The sequence below is a fragment of the Salvia splendens genome, chromosome 10, assembly GCF_004379255.2.
Source record: "Salvia splendens isolate huo1 chromosome 10, SspV2, whole genome shotgun sequence".
Lineage (NCBI taxonomy): Eukaryota > Viridiplantae > Streptophyta > Magnoliopsida > Lamiales > Lamiaceae > Salvia > Salvia splendens.
This window is the reverse complement of record NC_056041.1, coordinates 3,213,513-3,230,985: the sequence shown is the minus strand read 5'-3', so window position 1 is coordinate 3,230,985 and position 17,473 is coordinate 3,213,513. Positions and strand designations below refer to the sequence as shown.

The window sequence follows — 17,473 nt, the reverse complement described above, 5'->3', positions numbered from 1 at the left end:
AAAGTTTTAACAAGATTTAGTACGATTATATTGATCATCTAAAATAAGCCCAAATTGAAAGTAGAGCAAGTTTTTCAATTTTAACTTTTAGTTGCAGGAAAGGTGATGGTGATCAATCAGCATGAAAATGAATGTCAATAATAATGAGTTGCCAAGTTTTAAAATTGGCCCTAACGCTCCCACAAAAGCCATCTATCAATTTACACCAATTCAACTACAATTTCTACTTTGCAATATTTTTCCTTTTTATGTAACATGGTCCCCTAATTTTTTTTTCGTGGGTTTCATAATCTCAGTTATAGCTGTCAATTTCAAGCCACATCCTGATGATAAATAGAGAATAATCATCGCCCGCGGGGGCATAGCGCAGTTGGCAATGGAGGGGCAGATCTTGCTGCAATGAGCATGTGTTCGAATCCCACTGCTGTCGTCTAGTTGCTTCCATCTCTCAGCCACAAGTGTGAGGCATTGGGAGATGGGCTTCTGGCAGCCAGTGGGTTAAGGCTTCCCCCTTAACGGGCTACTGCGTACCCTGATTGAACCCCCTCACATGATGTTGAGCCGGAGTGTGGGGGCCGACAAGGCGACGGAATCGCCTTTTGCTGCAATATAGAATAATCATCCAAGTTGCCCTACTGGCTGGCTCTAGCTGCATTCAGTCTATGGGTTTGGCCGTTTGGGCCAACCCGAACCATAGATAATTTATACCCCTTTCGATCCGTAACAACAGTCTTCGTATACAATTATTAAAGTAGAGGAGAAAGATAATGGTTGAATAATTTTTTAAAATAAATAAACAGGACAAAGAAAATTCATGATACAAGTATCATTTTACCAAAAATGAAAACCAACTATTTTTATAGACAAACAAAAATAGAAAAATAAAATTATGAATCAATCAATTATTCTAAATATCTAAAACTATACTCTATTTTATTTTACTGATTTTATATTAAATACTCCCTTCACGACCAAAACATAGTTTTTAAGAGATAGGAACTTTTTGTTAAATCAAAATAAAGATCGACTAAATAAATAACTTGTCATAACCAATGTTTTAAAAACCGGACCGGACCGGCCGGTTCGACCGGTCGGACCCGAACCGGTAGGTAGTCCAGTCCGGTTCACTCCTTTAAACCACCACTGCATTGAACCGCCGTGAACAGGTGGAACCAGCCTGTCGGGCCGGTTGGACCGTGAACCGGAAATCGGTTTTCTATTTTTTTTTTTCAAAATTTTTTAAAATTTGTTGTTGGTAGAGGTTGAACTCATGACCTCTCTTCTAGTTAAGAAGACCTCTACCACTCCACCACATGGGCTTATTGAACAATTTGAACATTAAATATTTTTATATATTAACCATTAATTTTATCTACAAAAACTAATAATTCATTTTAATTTTATTATTCTTTAATATAATTATTAATTATAATATATATAATTATCATCCTTTATATTTTAATGATGCTCTACTTACCACCTATATTATTATTAGTACCATATAAGATTCATTATTTACTATAAATAAATTTTTTATATTACATAATTAATTTATATACCCTAGCTATTGACATTAATGAATAATCTTATCTAAACTAATTAATAAGTACTTAATTCGTATTTAATTATATATTATTTTACGAAATAAATTTTCTTAAATTAATATAAATATTATCTCTTTTAATACATGAAATATTAATTTTTTTATCTAGACTAACTAATATTAAATATATATATCAGAATATATTTACTAAATTTTAATATTATTTATATTTATACATCACTAATTATCTATAAGGTTTAATGTTTTGTGATATATTATTAATTATAAATCATTTACTAAATTTAATATATTTTTATATATATTTGCAACAGTAAAACGGTTAGACCGGTTGGAGCGGTTGAACCGTGAACCAGTAACATCGTCGATTCGCTTGCCGGTCCGATTTTTAAAACATTGGTCGTGACAATAGAAAAAAATGAATAAAATCAAAATGTCTCAAATTTCAGCTTGCAATATCCAACACGTATCTCTATGGACCCCACCCTACCCCTGTCTAAACAGCAAAATCCCATAATTCCTACAAAATGAATTCAACCTTTTTTTATCTGGCTAAGAATCGGCCATATGTCGTCATTTCATTGGCTAAATCATAGATCATCTCTACCCATTCAGCTCCCTGTACAAAAACTTTGGAGTTCCCACTGTTACACTGCACTCATATAAACTCATCAAGCTCCCAAAACAGTTTGCAATTCTCTCTTCATCTACACAGAAACAGAGAGAGAATAAACACACACTGAATCAAACTGAGAAGAGAAAGAAATGGGGGCTGAAAGCTGGAGCATAACCGCGAAGCTCTGCGACTCTTGCAAGGCCTCTCCAGTCGCCGTCTTCTGCCGCGCTGACTCGGCGTTCCTCTGCGGCGCGTGCGACGCCAAGATCCACGCCGCCAACAAGTTGGCGTTGCGCCGCGGCCGCGTCTGGATCTGCGAGGTCTGCGAGCAGGCGCCGGCCGCCTTCACCTGCAAGGCCGACGCCGCCGCTCTTTGCGCCGCCTGCGACCGCGACATCCACTCTGCCAACCCCCTCGCCCGCCGCCACGAGCGCGTCCCCTTCGTCCCCTTCTACGACGCCGCCCCCGCAGCCGGAAAGCCCCCTCCCTCCGAAGAGGAGGCCGAGGCCGCCTCCTGGCTCCTACCCGACCCGAATACCAAAGCGGAGGACGAATCCGGGTCGCCCGAGTACATGTCCGCTGAGTACCTCTTCACCGATATCGATCCCTATCTCGATCTCGATCTCGATCTCAAATCGGGCGATCAGAAACCGCATCTTCACCAAATCGTTGAGCAGAAGCATTACTCCTCCGACGGAGTCGTGCCGGTGCAGAACGAATCGGGTCAATACGTACCGGGTCCCGTCGTGGACGGATTCCCCTCTTTCGAAATGGACTACGCGGTGCCCAAGCCCTTCATGTACAATTTCACCTCGCAATCCATCAGCCAAAGCGTATGCTTCTGTTCCCCTCTTTTGATTTGATAAACCCTAATTTGGTGGATATGCGCAATTGATTTTGAAATTGCTAATTACAGGTGTCCTCGTCTTCGATGGAGGTGGGGGTAGTGCCGGATGCGGCGGAGAGCTTGGGGAAGAGCGAGAGCGTGGCGGCGGTGGCAGTGCTGGGAATGGATAGAGAGGCGAGGGTGCTGAGGTACAGAGAGAAGAGGAAGAACAGAAAGTTCGAGAAGACGATTCGATACGCTTCGAGGAAAGCGTACGCGGAGACGAGGCCGAGAATCAAAGGGAGATTCGCGAAGCTGTCTGAGCTGGAGGTGGAGTCGCTCCTCGGCGGTGAAGCTGCATCGTACGGCGTCGTTCCGAGCTTCTAGTGAGATCCAGTGATCTTCTTGCCTAGGGTTTAATCGAATTTTGGGCTCTAACATTTGACGATGACGATTAATACGCCGTCGTCGTCGTGTGTAAATATTGTAAGGTTACTTGTTCTCGATTTTGTACTGACGTTTTCCACTTCCTATTTTTGCGATATGAATTGTACTCTACTTTATTCACAGAATTAAATGCATTCTTTTTGCATCTATGTAGTAATACAATACAAATAATAACAATACATTAACCATTTATAAACTTGCCAAATTGCCTTATTGCTGGCAAAATAAATACGAGTACTGTACAACCTAACAGGAATGATAAATCAAACCCTAAAATTTAGATAACTCAATAAAAATCTACTTGCAAACTACATAGCTTAAACTCTTACCAAGTTCAAAAGTTTCTCTTTTTATTTCTATAATATTGTCGAATTTTTTATATTTTATATATGAATCAATATAAACATGCTCAATCCTCTGAAAGTTGTGTTTGTCGGAAAAAAATCGATCATTTACCATAATACTTTCTTCTTAAATTATACTCCTATGTTTATCAAAATTTAATTTAGAATGTTTCAGACAATTGTATTTTTTGAGTGAATTATGAGTACGTATATTGGATAATTATCCAACTGCAGATCTATACATTATTAAGCTCACAAACGACGAGTATTTAGTTTTATGATCTTGCATTTTCTTGAGAACCTCTCATTTCCATATATTTTGCATCTCAAAGAATGGATAATATTTTTTTTTTCGCTTCTTTATTGTTTACGTGTATTGAGTTATTTCATTTTATTTATAAGATCTTGTAGGCTTGTAGCGGCCATAACATATAAAGTCCTTCAAATATATCATTCCATTTGTCCCTAACAATTTGTCACTATTTAATTTGACATGAATTTTTAAAAATGTAATAGAAAGTGAGTTGAAAAATTTAATAAAATGTGAGCACTACTTTTATATATTAATTTTATAATAAAATATGAGTGAAAATGAGTTAGTGTAATATATTTCCTATTATAAATATGATAAAAGTGAGAGTTTGCTAAATTTCTAATATACTGTAATTTATAAATAAAATAAAATGAATTATAGTATATGTAGATAAGGGTGTCCCACCGCGGATCAAATAACGAAACGTTATTGGTTGGCTGGATTTTCCAATGTCTAAGAATCACATAGTTAGATGGGCCCACCACAAAATTTAATAATTCATGTAATTTTGTATCGTCAAGTTCAAATAATATAGATTAGTCTCGTGGCCTATAGGTCTAGGTGTCAATTTACCTTATTTTTGTTTCTGATCATCATTCTTTTCATTGACAAAAATGCAATAGCTACTGATTGCGATTGCGAATAAGACTATGTTCTCATCGAATAAAAAGGTGTGTTTCCGTTTATGGTGGTGGAAAATGAGCCGGCACCTTTTTTCAACGGCGATGAGCTTCAAAAACACCAACACCTCGTTGCCTATAAAACCCCCCTCTCTCTCTCTCTCTCACACACACACACACAATTTTCAGTTAGGCTTTGTTGTTGATACAAGAAAACGATTCCCATAGAGAATCATGATTAATAATTAATTAATAATGTAAGGGGTAGTTTGGGCAATTAACAAATGTTATGTGAGAAATAATAAGAAAAAATAAAAGTAAAAAGTAAAAATAACAAAAGTTCATGTTTTGAAAAATTCGCATGCCTCAATCCTATATTTTGAAAGATCGACGAATTTAATTTCAAACTTTGAAAGGTCAACCAATATAATCTCCCTTTCCGAAATCGATATAATTTTATTTTGACAATCGAATACCAGCTAATGCTATTATATCATTAGTCTAATTAAATCCAATTATATATTAAATATGAACATATAAATAAGGCGAAGTTGGGAGAAAAAGAAAATCTGAAATTGGTAGTGGAAATCAGCAGTCTCACACCTCAAGAGCGTAATAAAGGATGCAGATATTCGTCAAAACCCTAAACGGAAAGACAATTACGCTCGAGGTTGAGAGCAGCGACACCATCGATAATGTCAAGGCCAAAATTCAGGTCCTTCATTTGCTCTGCTCTCTCTTTTAATGGATTTGTGTTGTGCTTTATTGATTGTCTGCTTTATTATTGTTTATACCTATTCTGTTGCAGGGATGATCGATTTTGAGTTTCAGATTGTTTTAGTTACTTCTAAACTTTATTAATTGATGTGGACGGAGCTAGGGTTTTCTGGTGGTGTGTGATTAATTTTTCTTTTTCAATCACTTCGCTGCAAGTGTTTGCTATGAAATTCGCGTATCTGTTTAGCTAGGGTAGTATTGGTCATTCTCATAGGTAGATTTTTGGAGGATAAGATGATAACTGAAGGGTTATGTTGTGATGAGTAGGACAAGATTTGGGCATTTTGATCAATGTATTCTCCTATAGGTATCAATTTAGTTTTTAGTGTTTTGATAACCAACTATGTATTGGAAACGGTATTAGGGGGAGTTCACTTTTAGCTATGTGAAGAGTTGATAAAATAATCCAAGCTAATCTCGTAAATTTGATGAATTAATTAATTTTGAGCTTGTTTGACCATCTCATCCTTTAATATTTAATCCTATGTTTCATCTATATATTCTATTTCTATCACTCAATGTTAGCAGTGATCTCTTTTTGGGCCATTCTTTGTAACGAGTGCACTAGATTGTGATCAGTTACCGGAATCCGTGGCAATCCTAGCATGTTATTGTTCAACTTCTTGTTTTTGCATAAATGCAGCCTTTGTTGTTGGGAGAAGTTACTTTGCTTCAGTTACATGTGTACCGTCTAATTTCAGGGCATTAGTTTAATTGATTAATCATATTAGGTGAAAATAGTTAACTTTCTGTCTGTAATGAATATGAGTGGCTGCTGATTCCAGGATAAAGAAGGCATACCTCCTGACCAGCAGAGGCTAATATTTGCTGGTAAACAATTAGAAGATGGCAGATTACTATATCCTGAAGGAATCAACGCTTCACCTTGTTTTGAGACTTAGGGGAGGTACTATGATCAAGGTTAAAACCCTTACTGGGAAAGAAATTGAAATCGATATTGAGCCTACTGATACTATCGACCGAATCAAGGAAAGGGTTGAGGAGAAAGAGGGAATTCCTCCGTTGCAGCAAAGGTTTGCTTTTTATAACATGAAACCAGTTTCCACTAACACACTGTCTCATGGAGTACCTTTTTAGTTGTTGTTCGGATTTGTCTTTAATAATTTTTAAAAAAAATTCTATGGATTGTGATGGTTTGTTTGTCTTTCTTCATGAGCATTCTTGTCACATTAATTTTCCTTCATGCAATTAATCAGAGTGGCTTGCATTAGTGAATTGTATATTGTTTTCGCTCCCATATCCAAGCAATATAAGTATAGCACAAGAAGAGTTCATTATTTATTTTTATCGTAATGAATGATTTATCTACTGATATGCTGATACTCCTCATGATACCAGTCAATATATTTTCCTTCCATTTTCATTGTTCTGCAACTCGTCTCTGTTGTGACTACATTAGTGGAAGGCACGCTGTCAATGTACTAGAGTTATTACTATGCTTTGAGGGCCTTGAGAGAGACATATTTTGCTTTGAATCAATATTATTTTCTGCTTCAGACTCAATCTACAGATGCATTGTAGATCTCAAGGAAAAATACATACAAAAGGAAAGAGCATTACAAAAGAAATCACAACACATTTCCATATTAATGTTCAGTACTTTGGAACTCAAGTTTCACACACTAGTCACTAATAAATAATCCAAATTTCATATAATAATATATAGAACTCAAGTTAGACATTCTTGGTTCTTATATAGTCTTCTTCTTAAGTAGTGCACTTTTTAGCAAAGACTGGTTCGTCTCTATCTACTTTACAGTTCAGTGCTGCTGCACAAGCTTCCTATTGCTGTTTCCTTTTATGTTCGAACGAAGGAGGAACCAGTCTCATTGGGCGGCATGAGATGATTCCTCTTCGGCAGCAAGAAACCGGACAACTACAATGGTGATGTTATCACCACTCCCTCTCTGGTTAGCTTCTTGCAGCAGTCTCTTTGCTGCATCTTCGGGATCTGGGATCGGTTTAGTCATAGAAACAGCTTCCTGAAAGTTGAAACATGTATGAGAACGACCAACAGACAATCAATGAAGACATAAATTGAAACTATATCCAGAAGGCAGACCTCATTTGTTACCACGTCCCAAAGCCCATCGCTGGCAAGGATGAGAAACTCGAGTGTGTCATCAACTTTTTCCTCCTGGGACACATTCAAGTAAGACGAGTTATATGCCAAACGAAAAGACAAAATATATATGCCCTTTCAAGTTACGAACTCTTTATCATTGAATATGCAACTACAAATCTATGAGTATCACTATTAGCAAGGAGATTTGACTTTTTGGAACACCGTCTGTAACAAGTTAGCGAATGTACCTGAATATCCGGGTCAGCAACCACATACTGCTTCAGCAGTCTATCACCAAATGCACGAGATACTGCAAGCACTCCTCCGACTCTCCAAGTTCCTGTAGAGGACGCTTAGATGATGAGAAAATTCCTGCAGAAGATAGCATTACTAAAACGAGGTTTAAAGAGATGAGTGTGAAGGCATTTACCAGCCCACATTACAAAGCCACCAGCATCTTCAATCCGTTGTCTTTCATCTGTCTGGTCAGGTTTGTGATCTCGAGAGACAGCAAAAGCTGCAAGATCAAACACAACCATTGATATAAAATTGCAACAGTTTCCAAAATGCATCGTATCGCTCCCATGAAACAGTGCTTCAGAAAGAAAGAGAACGGGGAAAATGTTTCCGACTCTTACCCTGACCACCCCTGCAAATGACAGCTCTTGAATCTCCAACATTTGCCACTAGTAAGCGGTCACCAACAAGGATAGCTGTGGAAGCAGTGGATCCAGCATCCCTGTTCTGATTGTTCTCAGATTTCAGGAATTCCGAATCTGTATGATTGTATGCGTCGGCTGGAATAAGAACTAGTTAGTTAAAACAGTATACATGAAAACACCATATATATAAAAGAATAACTTATTTCGACGAGAATAGCAATAGCATCACGAGACATACATATAGCTGATTTAGTATCAGATATAAATTTTGGATGCCTTATCAGGTTGCTGAACAGGTTTTGTTTGACATATTCTGCAGCTCGAGCTCCACCGTGACCTAACCAAATAACCAATGGAAATTAATTAGAATGATGAAATATTGTTAATATACCGTTACCTTATATACAGGTTAGAGCGAAACATAGAAAAGTTAACATCAGATGCAATAAATGCCAAACATATTAATCATCATCAGAAATCATAATTTTTTCTACAGAATATCAAGATAATAATCGTGATTGTAGCTGTCCAGCCACTTTTGCCATCTCTTTGCAGACTTGATAAAAGAGTCACAGAAAACTGAAGTTCCTAAAATGTGATGCTAAACGAAAAATAATATTTTTCCATATTCAAAACATTTGAAGAGGGGCTGATTTTGCTCAAAAGTAAAAAGAGAGAGATACCATCAAAGACTCCGAAGAGACCAACCACCTCTCCATCAACACCGTCAATTCTTGTCTCGTAAAAGTCCTCCATTGAAGATCTTTTGCCTGGAGAACTAGCATATCCATAGCTAAACTTTCCGTTCTGGCTGCACCAAGTTAATGCATTCAATGTTAGATTAAACTGAACCACTCTAATACGCTTCTCAGACACATCAATAAGTCAATAAACGATTAGGGTGGAAACTAAAACTTTTATGTGGAAAAGTATTCAAGGAAAAATCAAATGAATTATGTAGATGGAGTATTATTTTGAGATCAATGGAACAATGGCTAGCTAAGGAAAACAATATCTGGAAGTGATATCATTCCTTTTCTTCTGGACGTTGGCTGTTAATGTTGCACGTGGACAACAACACAATTTCTCATTTTCAAAAATAGTGTTTTACCATATAAGACAACCATCAGTTTGTTTTCAAGCTTTTTGAGGCATGTAATATGGTAATTTTAAATCACATTAACCAGGCCAATGAAGAACTGCCATTCATGCGTAAGCAATCAAATTCATCGAATATGAATGAAATGCACACGTAGCATAAAAAGTTAAGATTTGCTGGAAGTTCTACATGATGGAAAACAATATCTGAAAGGGGACAAAGCTCAAGTTCTACACAGCAAACTTCCAAAAAACTTAAGTAACCAACCAATCAGAGTGACTGTTAAACATGCAAGATTCTCACACAAGCTACAGCAATGCAATGCAGGATGTGGAAACACAGCTGTTTTTCGTAGACATAAAAAAAAGTTGTGGGAAATTAAAAAGACTAAATGTAGGGAAACTGACAATATGGATTAACGCCCGTTTTGATCTTTAGTTATTTATCTTGACAAATGCCTCATCCATGAAATTTTGAGAAACCTCATTACTAGCTGCAATGCTAAACTTAAGAAATATTCAAATCTAAGAACAATGAATCCAAAACATTGTCCAAAGAAACATAACATGAACAAGAATACAAAATAGATAGGGTGAGAAAATCACCTAAGGCCACCCCCACTGACTGGAGCGCTATCGACGTGGACTTGACTTGTCGACTGTGAGAATACTGAGTTCAGATAACCCATGTTATCAATCACTCTTCAAGTTCTTTTCCAATTCGAACTTTCTGTTTTTGCTTCAATACGTTTGACCCTCTTTCCTAATTAATAGAAGGAACTCACCTATTTTCTTCCTTATAAATTCCTCTAAGAAATCTTAAGAGGCTAAAACTGGGGAGATTTATTAATTAAAAAACGGCAAGACCAAACAAACCATCTCAGTCACAGCATCTGAAATTGGTTCGAATACAATCAAGGATATTTTTCAATTTATCCTGCAAAAAAAGGTTAAAAATTACACCTTGATTTACTGAAACACGGCAAGCGAAGTAATAAAACACATGAAACTTCATATTCAAGTATAGATCTAATATGCATGTGCAGAATAATAAGAACCTTCAAACTGAAAAAAAGTTGCAACCGTCCAACAACCCTTTTTCATCTCCAAAACCCATCAATCCAATAGAATATGATAAAATTCGAGCAACTATACATATATATGCCTGTGGGTGCAAATCATAAGAAAACCCAAATTACAAAATTCCATCTTTTTCAGTTTAATCCCCAAAAATCCAGTCTTGATCAAAAAATGATTTAAGAAACTTCCCCATAAGAAGCTTTCATATATCAATAAAGAAAATGCATGAAAACAACATGAGGGCATATTCTCATCATACATGAAAACAACAAAAACATAAGCTAGAGAGAGAGAACCTGAAGAAATGGGCAGGTAGAGGAGAAGGCAGAGACTTTAGAAAAGAAAATGAGAAAAAATGTCAAGATGAAGAAAAATGGGGAGTAAGGAGATGGGGTAGGGTATTGTAATAATATAATTATTGGAGTAGTTCAATCAAAGAATATAAACTACTAGTATAAGTGAAAGTAATCAAATCAATCCCTCTTTTTGATTATCTCCTTGCCTCTTCAAGATTGGATTTTTATCTTTTGGCCTTGAAAGAAAAGGTGCATACAGATTCATTTCATGACTCAGCTTGTTTTCATTTGCCTGATTTGGGTTGTGGTTTAGTCATGCTAAAATTGAGTTGTGACTCAGTCAACACACATTGCACATACATATATAAACTGTACCTGCAAAATTGAGGTAGCCCAACACTTGGCTTACATGCAGCAAGAGCCAAGGTCTCTCGATAATCATATAATCTCTCTCTCTCTCTCTCTCTCTCTCTCTCTCTCTCTCTCTCTCTCTCTCTCTCCAATGGATATATATTAAGTAGACAGCTATAAAAATCACAACGGTAGAGCAATAATAATGGCAAAGCATAAAAGGTGGGAGTCATACAAATAAATATCTTTGTCGAAAGGGAATGGATAAGCACATCTTGTTTCCTATCCTAATTTTAAATGTTATGTGCTACTACTAGTACTATTTCATTCCACCAAAATTATACAACAATTATTTCATTAGACATACACAAAACAATGGGTGAGTTTATTTATAGAAGTGGAGTAGTTTCATAAAATCATCGAAGTATTGTTTTTCTTCTATACCAAACAACAACGGTTACCTAGGGAGTAGGATTGCTAATCTACCTATGCAATAATTTTGTAAGGTCAAAAAATCATTACACAAAAATTCAACAAGTTCATACCTAGAATTTGAATTTTTGTTTTCTTTTCTATTTGGAATCGGATAAAATACACTTATTTAGAGCATCCGCAATAGCGGACTTCCGCGCGGATGTCAGACCGGCGTGCGCGACGTCCGCCATTGTGCAACTGTTCAGCGGATACGGACACCGCATGTCCGCGCCTTTCCACTGACGTCCGTCGGGACGTCCGCCATTGCGCTGACTCCCACGGACGTCGGTGCGGAATTCCCGATTTTTGCATTATTTTTTTGAAAAAATTCTATAAATACGTCTCGTTGCATTTCATTTTATTCGCACCACTTGTTTTAACAAGTTTCTCTCTCTCTAAATTTCTTTTATATTTCCGTAATGTCTGGTAGTGGTGGTGGTAGTGGAAGTGGTCGTGGTGGGCATTATGAACACATGATGCGGATGATACACGCACGTGTGCGGGTGGCCCCGGAGAGGGAGGAACAAGCGGCCTCGGCGGCGGCGGTGCCTCGACCCATCCATCGTCGCACTATAGTGCCCCGGGATCACCTCGCTGCCCACAGTCGGTTGTACGAGGATTACTTTGCGCCGGAGCCACGGTTTGGGGAGAACCTATTCCGGCGACGGTTTAGGATACATCGTCCGCTTTTTCTGCGTATCGTGGGCGCTTTGGAGCGTCGATACGGGTATTTTAGGGTGCGGGAGGATGCGGCTGGTAAACCCGGCCACACGCCGATTCAGAAGTGCACTGCCGCAATTAGGCAGTTGGCATACGGAGGTGCGGCCGACATGTTCGACGAGTACTTCCACATCGGCGAGACGACTGTCCGCGACTGCCTGAAGTATTTTTGTCAGGGTGTTAGGGAGATATTCGGGGATATGTATCTTTGGAAGCCTACCCCCGAAGATTGTCAGGCTCTGCTGGATATGCACGGGAATCAGCACGGGTTTCCGGGGATGTTAGGCAGCATAGATTGTATGCACTAGAAATGGAAGAACTGGCCCGCTGCCGGGAAAGGGATGTACACCACTGGTTTTAAGGCCAAGAATCCCACGATGATCCTTGAAGCAGTAGCTGACTACCGGCTGCGGATTTGGCACGCCTATTTTGGAGTAGCCGGGTCTAACAACAACATTTCAACGACCAGTGCATGGCGTCGGTCCGGCCGTCAGTTTCGTCGCCAACGGCAACCAACACAGTATGGGCTATTATTTGGCGGATGAGATAAACCCGATGTGGCCCGTCTTTGTGAAGACGATCAGATGCCCAACAGATGAAAATAAGATATACTTTGCGCAACGTCAGGAGGCAGCGCGCAAGGATGTGGAGCGAGCATTTGGTGTGCTCCAGTCTCGATGGACGGCAGTAAAGGGTCCATCACGGCTGTAGTATGTTGACAGCATCGCCGACATCATGTACGCATGTATTATCATGCACAACATGATTGTCGAAGACAGCGCTGACCGATTGGGCCAACGATGATGCTACGGCTGCGGGTCCAAGCCATGGCGTGCCCACTGGCAATGTACGCATGGGGATACCCCATGACGATGTCGAGCGAGTCCATGCATTCGCCGACATGCGCCAAAAACAAGCCTATGTTCGACTTCAGAACGATATAATTGAAGAAGTATGGCAGCGGAGGGGTCATCATTGATGAAGTTTTTAATTGTTGAAATGTATTTTTTTTTTATTTTGGTGAAATGTACTTTTCTTTTTTTTAATTAATGAAGTCCGTCGGGATGTCCTTGGGGATGTCCGCCACTGTACAATGGGATGTCCGTATGACGTGGCATCCGCAGTGGGATGTCCGTATGACGTGGCATCCACAGTGGGAAGTCCGTATGACGTGGCATGAGGTGTTTTTGAGATGTCTGCAGGGATGCCTGCCGGGACATCCGCACCATTGCGGATGCCCTTAGGGTAAAGGTTGTTGATGGGACATATATTTTACTGGTGAGCAAGAGAACCCAATTCTGTGGGAAAATTGACTGCGACAAAACAAAACCAAACAGCCGAATAAGAAGGCAATCAATCCTATATAATGCAATGTTCTATTGTGAATTGAAATGTATATAGAATCATAGATATATTATTCGAATAATTAAAAATTTAAAATTATACCTGATTGTTTTGAACATCCATTAAGGATTGATTCGGACGGTCGAAGATGTGAACTTAATTCATTCATTAAAATCACACGAATTAATAGCCATAAAATGAAGTCCGCTTTAGAATATGTGCAATATTTTTGATAATTATCGATGGATATTGTCATAAATGTATGTATAATAGTCATTATTGACCAAGTCCAAACACATTATTGTTCTTGACCATATTCAATTCTTAACTGGATTTCAACAACTGTACTGTTTTTATACCACACATTGCATTTGCATATTTCTCAAAAGTGTAGCACCAATTACCCACAGTAGCTGGATTTAGAAGTAGGGCATTGATTCACACATAAATTCCACATAGTAGTTGATGGAGTACGAACTAAACAAGCCCAATAGCGGGGACAGCTCGGCTAGCCCAAAGCCCAAGAAAGAGTTCAGTTCGGCCAAGAGTTCAGTTCGGCACAACCAAAGAGTTCGGCCCTAGCCTATAGCCCGGTAAAAGCCAACTAATCAAGCTCTGCTCTCAGGTCGGCATCAAGCTCTATTCTCAGATCGGCAAAAGCTGCTCGGCAATAATTCAGTAGTTCGGTCTCAGCATTCGACCGAACTAGGAGTTAGTGGACTCATGAAAGGCCTCCACGACCTCCACTACACCTACGATCTATTTAGTGGTGTCAAGCAGTCATTAACTCAGGCAGGATAGTGGACCCATGCAAGGTCGCCACGATCTCCACGACATCCACTACCTAATAAATGCTGCATGCCACGATCTTGGTTCAAAATATAAATAGAACCTAGGTCAGATAGATAGGGGATCTCCTGTTAACTTCTGTAAAGCTCTCTAGAGAGAAAATAGCAAATAGCAAGTCTGTATTGTTAGCTGTAGAAAACAGATCAAGCAATACAACTCTGCCCTCTTTTCTTCCCGTGGACGTAGATTTACCTCAGTAAATCGAACCACGTAATTCTTTGTGTCTGTATTTTCATTCTCTACCAGCATTTGCTAACATCAGAAATTCGCGGATTCATCACTGGCGCCGTCTGTGGGAAACTCAGAACCAAATTTGTGATAAAGCGAGTTTTTGATCCTCCTCCACCAAAAAAATGCATTCCAGATCACGTAACACCCATAATTCTGTCCGTGACAACCGTGAGGAAGTAAGTCTAGCTCGCAGGTCTGAAAAACGGCCTCGGGAGACATCCACTTCCAGTTTTCACGAAGGAGCAAGCCACTCCAGGAGTCATCGCACAGAATCTTCCCAGCAGCCCGATTTAAATGAGGTTGTCAAGCTGTTTTTGGCCGAGAAGCAGGAGGAGTTCTTAGCCTTCCTGCAAAAAAGCCAGCAGCCGGAGAAGAAAACGGGGGATTCTCCCTCCTCCTTCAGACATGAAAGTCACTACCGCAGTAGTGACGTGTCCTCCAGGAGAGAGAATCCTCACCCCCGACATGTTCTTCCTCGCCGAACTCCTTTTGAAAGAATTCAGAGGGCACCGGTACGAAGTAGATTGGGACCACGTCTCAATCCTGAGACGCCACCCGCTCAGTTCGTACCATTGAACAAGTCAAGAGCGGAAATTTTCGAACTACATTCCGAAATGTTCGAAAAACCAAAACGGATGACGAAATCGGCCACACGCCGAAGTCTTGATGTATATTGCTCCTTCCATCAAACCCACGGTCACGATACCGAGGAGTGCCGAAATTTGGCTGCAGGTATTGATGTTCTTGTGAAAACAGGAACGCTAAAAAAATACCAAAGCAAGCAGCCGAAAAACAAAAAACAAAAAGCAGAGGGGTACGAGCTGCTTTCCTCAGAATCCGAAAAGGCAACAGGATCCCGAAGACGATGACGAGCAACAATATGATGGAGTAATCCTGACCATTGATGCTTTCCCTGCCGGGAAGACTAAATCGTCCCTGAAGCCGTAATTCCGGTTGAGATCGGCATACCCAGTTTCCGAACTCTAAACTTCTTCTCAGCAGAACTGAAGGAGGACGGACTGAGAGCCGAGCTAGATCTTGCCGAAGAAAGAAGAGAACTGGCCTGCATAAAAGCAGCCAAGTACAAGGAGCAAGTAGCCCGGTATTACAACCAAAGGGTGAAGAAGCTGCAACTTCAAGTGGGAGATCTCATCTTGAGAAACAACGAAGTCGGCCGAGCAGAAAAGCTGGGCAAACTCTAACCCACCATCAAAAATTTCCATATCGGGTGTCAGAAGTCCTCGGCAAAGGGTCTTATAAATTGACTCTCAAGTCAGGAGAATAAACGCCCCGAGCATGGCATTTTTCCAACCAAAGAGTTCCATTTGTAAGAGACAGTTCAGTCAGTCTTATGTGTTTTCTTTGTTTTTTACTTGTTCTTGTCTCTACGTGCGTTGTGTCTGTCTATGTGAGTGTCGTCTCTTACAAATGTTACTGAGGTATCTTGTTCTTCGAAGGCTGATCCCCTTCTTAGAACATATACAAGCTAAACAATTGTGCGTCAAAGCTTCTAAAGAGGATACAAGACCACAATTCAGCTTAAACAAGCAGTTCGTCCGAAACGAGCTGCAACAAGCCAACGATTGTGCGTCAAAGCTTCTAAAGAGGATACAAGACCACAATTCAGCTTAAACAAGCAGTTCGTCCGAAACGAGCTGCAACAAGCCAACGATTGTGCATCAAAGCTTCTAAAGAGGATACAAGACCACAATTCAGCTTAAACAAGCAGTTCGTCCGAAACGAGCTGCAACAAGCCAAAGATTGTGTGTCAAAGCTTCTAAAGAGGATACAAGACCACAATTCTGCTTAAGAATCAAGCACTTCGTCTGAAACGAACTGCAACAAAAGTCCGATTCTCGCGATAAAACTTGCCTGAATTAGGACAAGGGAAAGTCCAATCCATGCGATAAAACTCGCCGAATTAGGACGACCAAGTTCGGTCAAAGCAGTTTACCTCATAAGACCGAGGACGACCATGTCTAGTCAAAGAGGTTTACTGCATAAGACCACTTCGGTTAACTGGGAAAGTCCGATCCACGCGATAAAACTCGCCGAATTAGGACAAGGGAAAGTTCGATCCCGGCGACAAAAATCGCCAAATTAGAACACAGACCAAAGACGAGTCCGGTCAAAGATGTTTATTTCATCCGACCAAAGACGAGTCCGGTCAAAGATGTTTATTTCATCAGACCAAAGACGAGTCCGGTCAAAGATGTTTATTTCATCAGACCAAAGACGAGTCCGGTCAAAGATGTTTATTTCATCAGACCAAAGACGAGTCCGGTCAAAGATGTTTATTTCATCAGACCAAAGACGAGTCCGGTCAAAGATGTTTATTTCATCCGACCAAAGACGAGTCCGGTCAAAGATGTTTACTTCATCAGACCAAAGACGAGTCCGGTCAAAGATGTTTATTTCATCCGACCAAAGACGAGTCCGGTCAAAGATGTTTATTTCATCAGACCAAAGACGAGTCCGGTCAAAGATGTTTATTTCATCAGACCAAAGACGAGTCCGGTCAAAGATGTTTATTTCATCCGACCAAAGACGAGTCCGGTCAAAGATGTTTATTTCATCAGACCAAAGACGAGTCCGGTCAAAGATGTTTATTTCATCAGACCAAAGACGAGTCCGGTCAAAGATGTTTATTTCATCCGACCAAAGACGAGTCCGGTCAAAGATGTTTATTTCATCAGACCAAAGACGAATCCGGTCAAAGATGTTTATTTCATCCGACCAAAGACGAGTCCGGTCAAAAGATGTTTATTTCATCAGACC

The 17,473-nt window shown here is 39.7% G+C and overlaps 2 protein-coding genes and 1 long non-coding RNA gene across 4 annotated transcripts; 2 read left to right on the top strand and 1 right to left on the bottom strand.

The window, feature by feature from the left end:
* The first annotated feature begins 2,204 nt into the window (after nucleotides 1–2,204).
* Nucleotides 2,205–3,597, top strand: LOC121750094 (zinc finger protein CONSTANS-LIKE 4-like). Its single transcript, XM_042144551.1, has 2 exons — nucleotides 2,205–3,010; nucleotides 3,094–3,597. Exons 1-2 carry the CDS (start codon nucleotides 2,327–2,329, stop codon nucleotides 3,388–3,390), a joined length of 981 nt encoding a protein of 326 aa, XP_042000485.1. The 5' UTR covers nucleotides 2,205–2,326; the 3' UTR covers nucleotides 3,391–3,597.
* Nucleotides 3,598–5,105: 1,508 nt separating this feature from the next.
* LOC121752325 lies at nucleotides 5,106–6,740 on the top strand. Its single transcript, XR_006040300.1, has 2 exons — nucleotides 5,106–5,442; nucleotides 6,290–6,740. It is a non-coding gene; the product is annotated as an uncharacterized LOC121752325 (long non-coding RNA).
* Nucleotides 6,741–7,081: 341 nt separating this feature from the next.
* LOC121752324 (probable protein phosphatase 2C 59) lies at nucleotides 7,082–11,257 on the bottom strand. 2 transcript variants are annotated; one of them, XM_042147328.1, is made up of 9 exons: nucleotides 11,102–11,257; nucleotides 9,957–10,287; nucleotides 8,936–9,063; nucleotides 8,491–8,589; nucleotides 8,229–8,387; nucleotides 8,021–8,107; nucleotides 7,839–7,930; nucleotides 7,588–7,662; nucleotides 7,082–7,507 (listed from the first exon to the last, which is right to left on the bottom strand). In XM_042147328.1, exons 2-9 carry the CDS (start codon nucleotides 10,037–10,039, stop codon nucleotides 7,352–7,354), a joined length of 879 nt encoding a protein of 292 aa, XP_042003262.1. In that variant the 5' UTR covers nucleotides 10,040–10,287; nucleotides 11,102–11,257; the 3' UTR covers nucleotides 7,082–7,351. The 2 variants fall into 2 exon arrangements, with proteins under 2 accessions (XP_042003262.1, XP_042003261.1); XM_042147327.1 differs by lacking the exon at nucleotides 11,102–11,257 and adding an exon at nucleotides 10,727–10,911.
* Nucleotides 11,258–17,473: the final 6,216 nt, after the last annotated feature.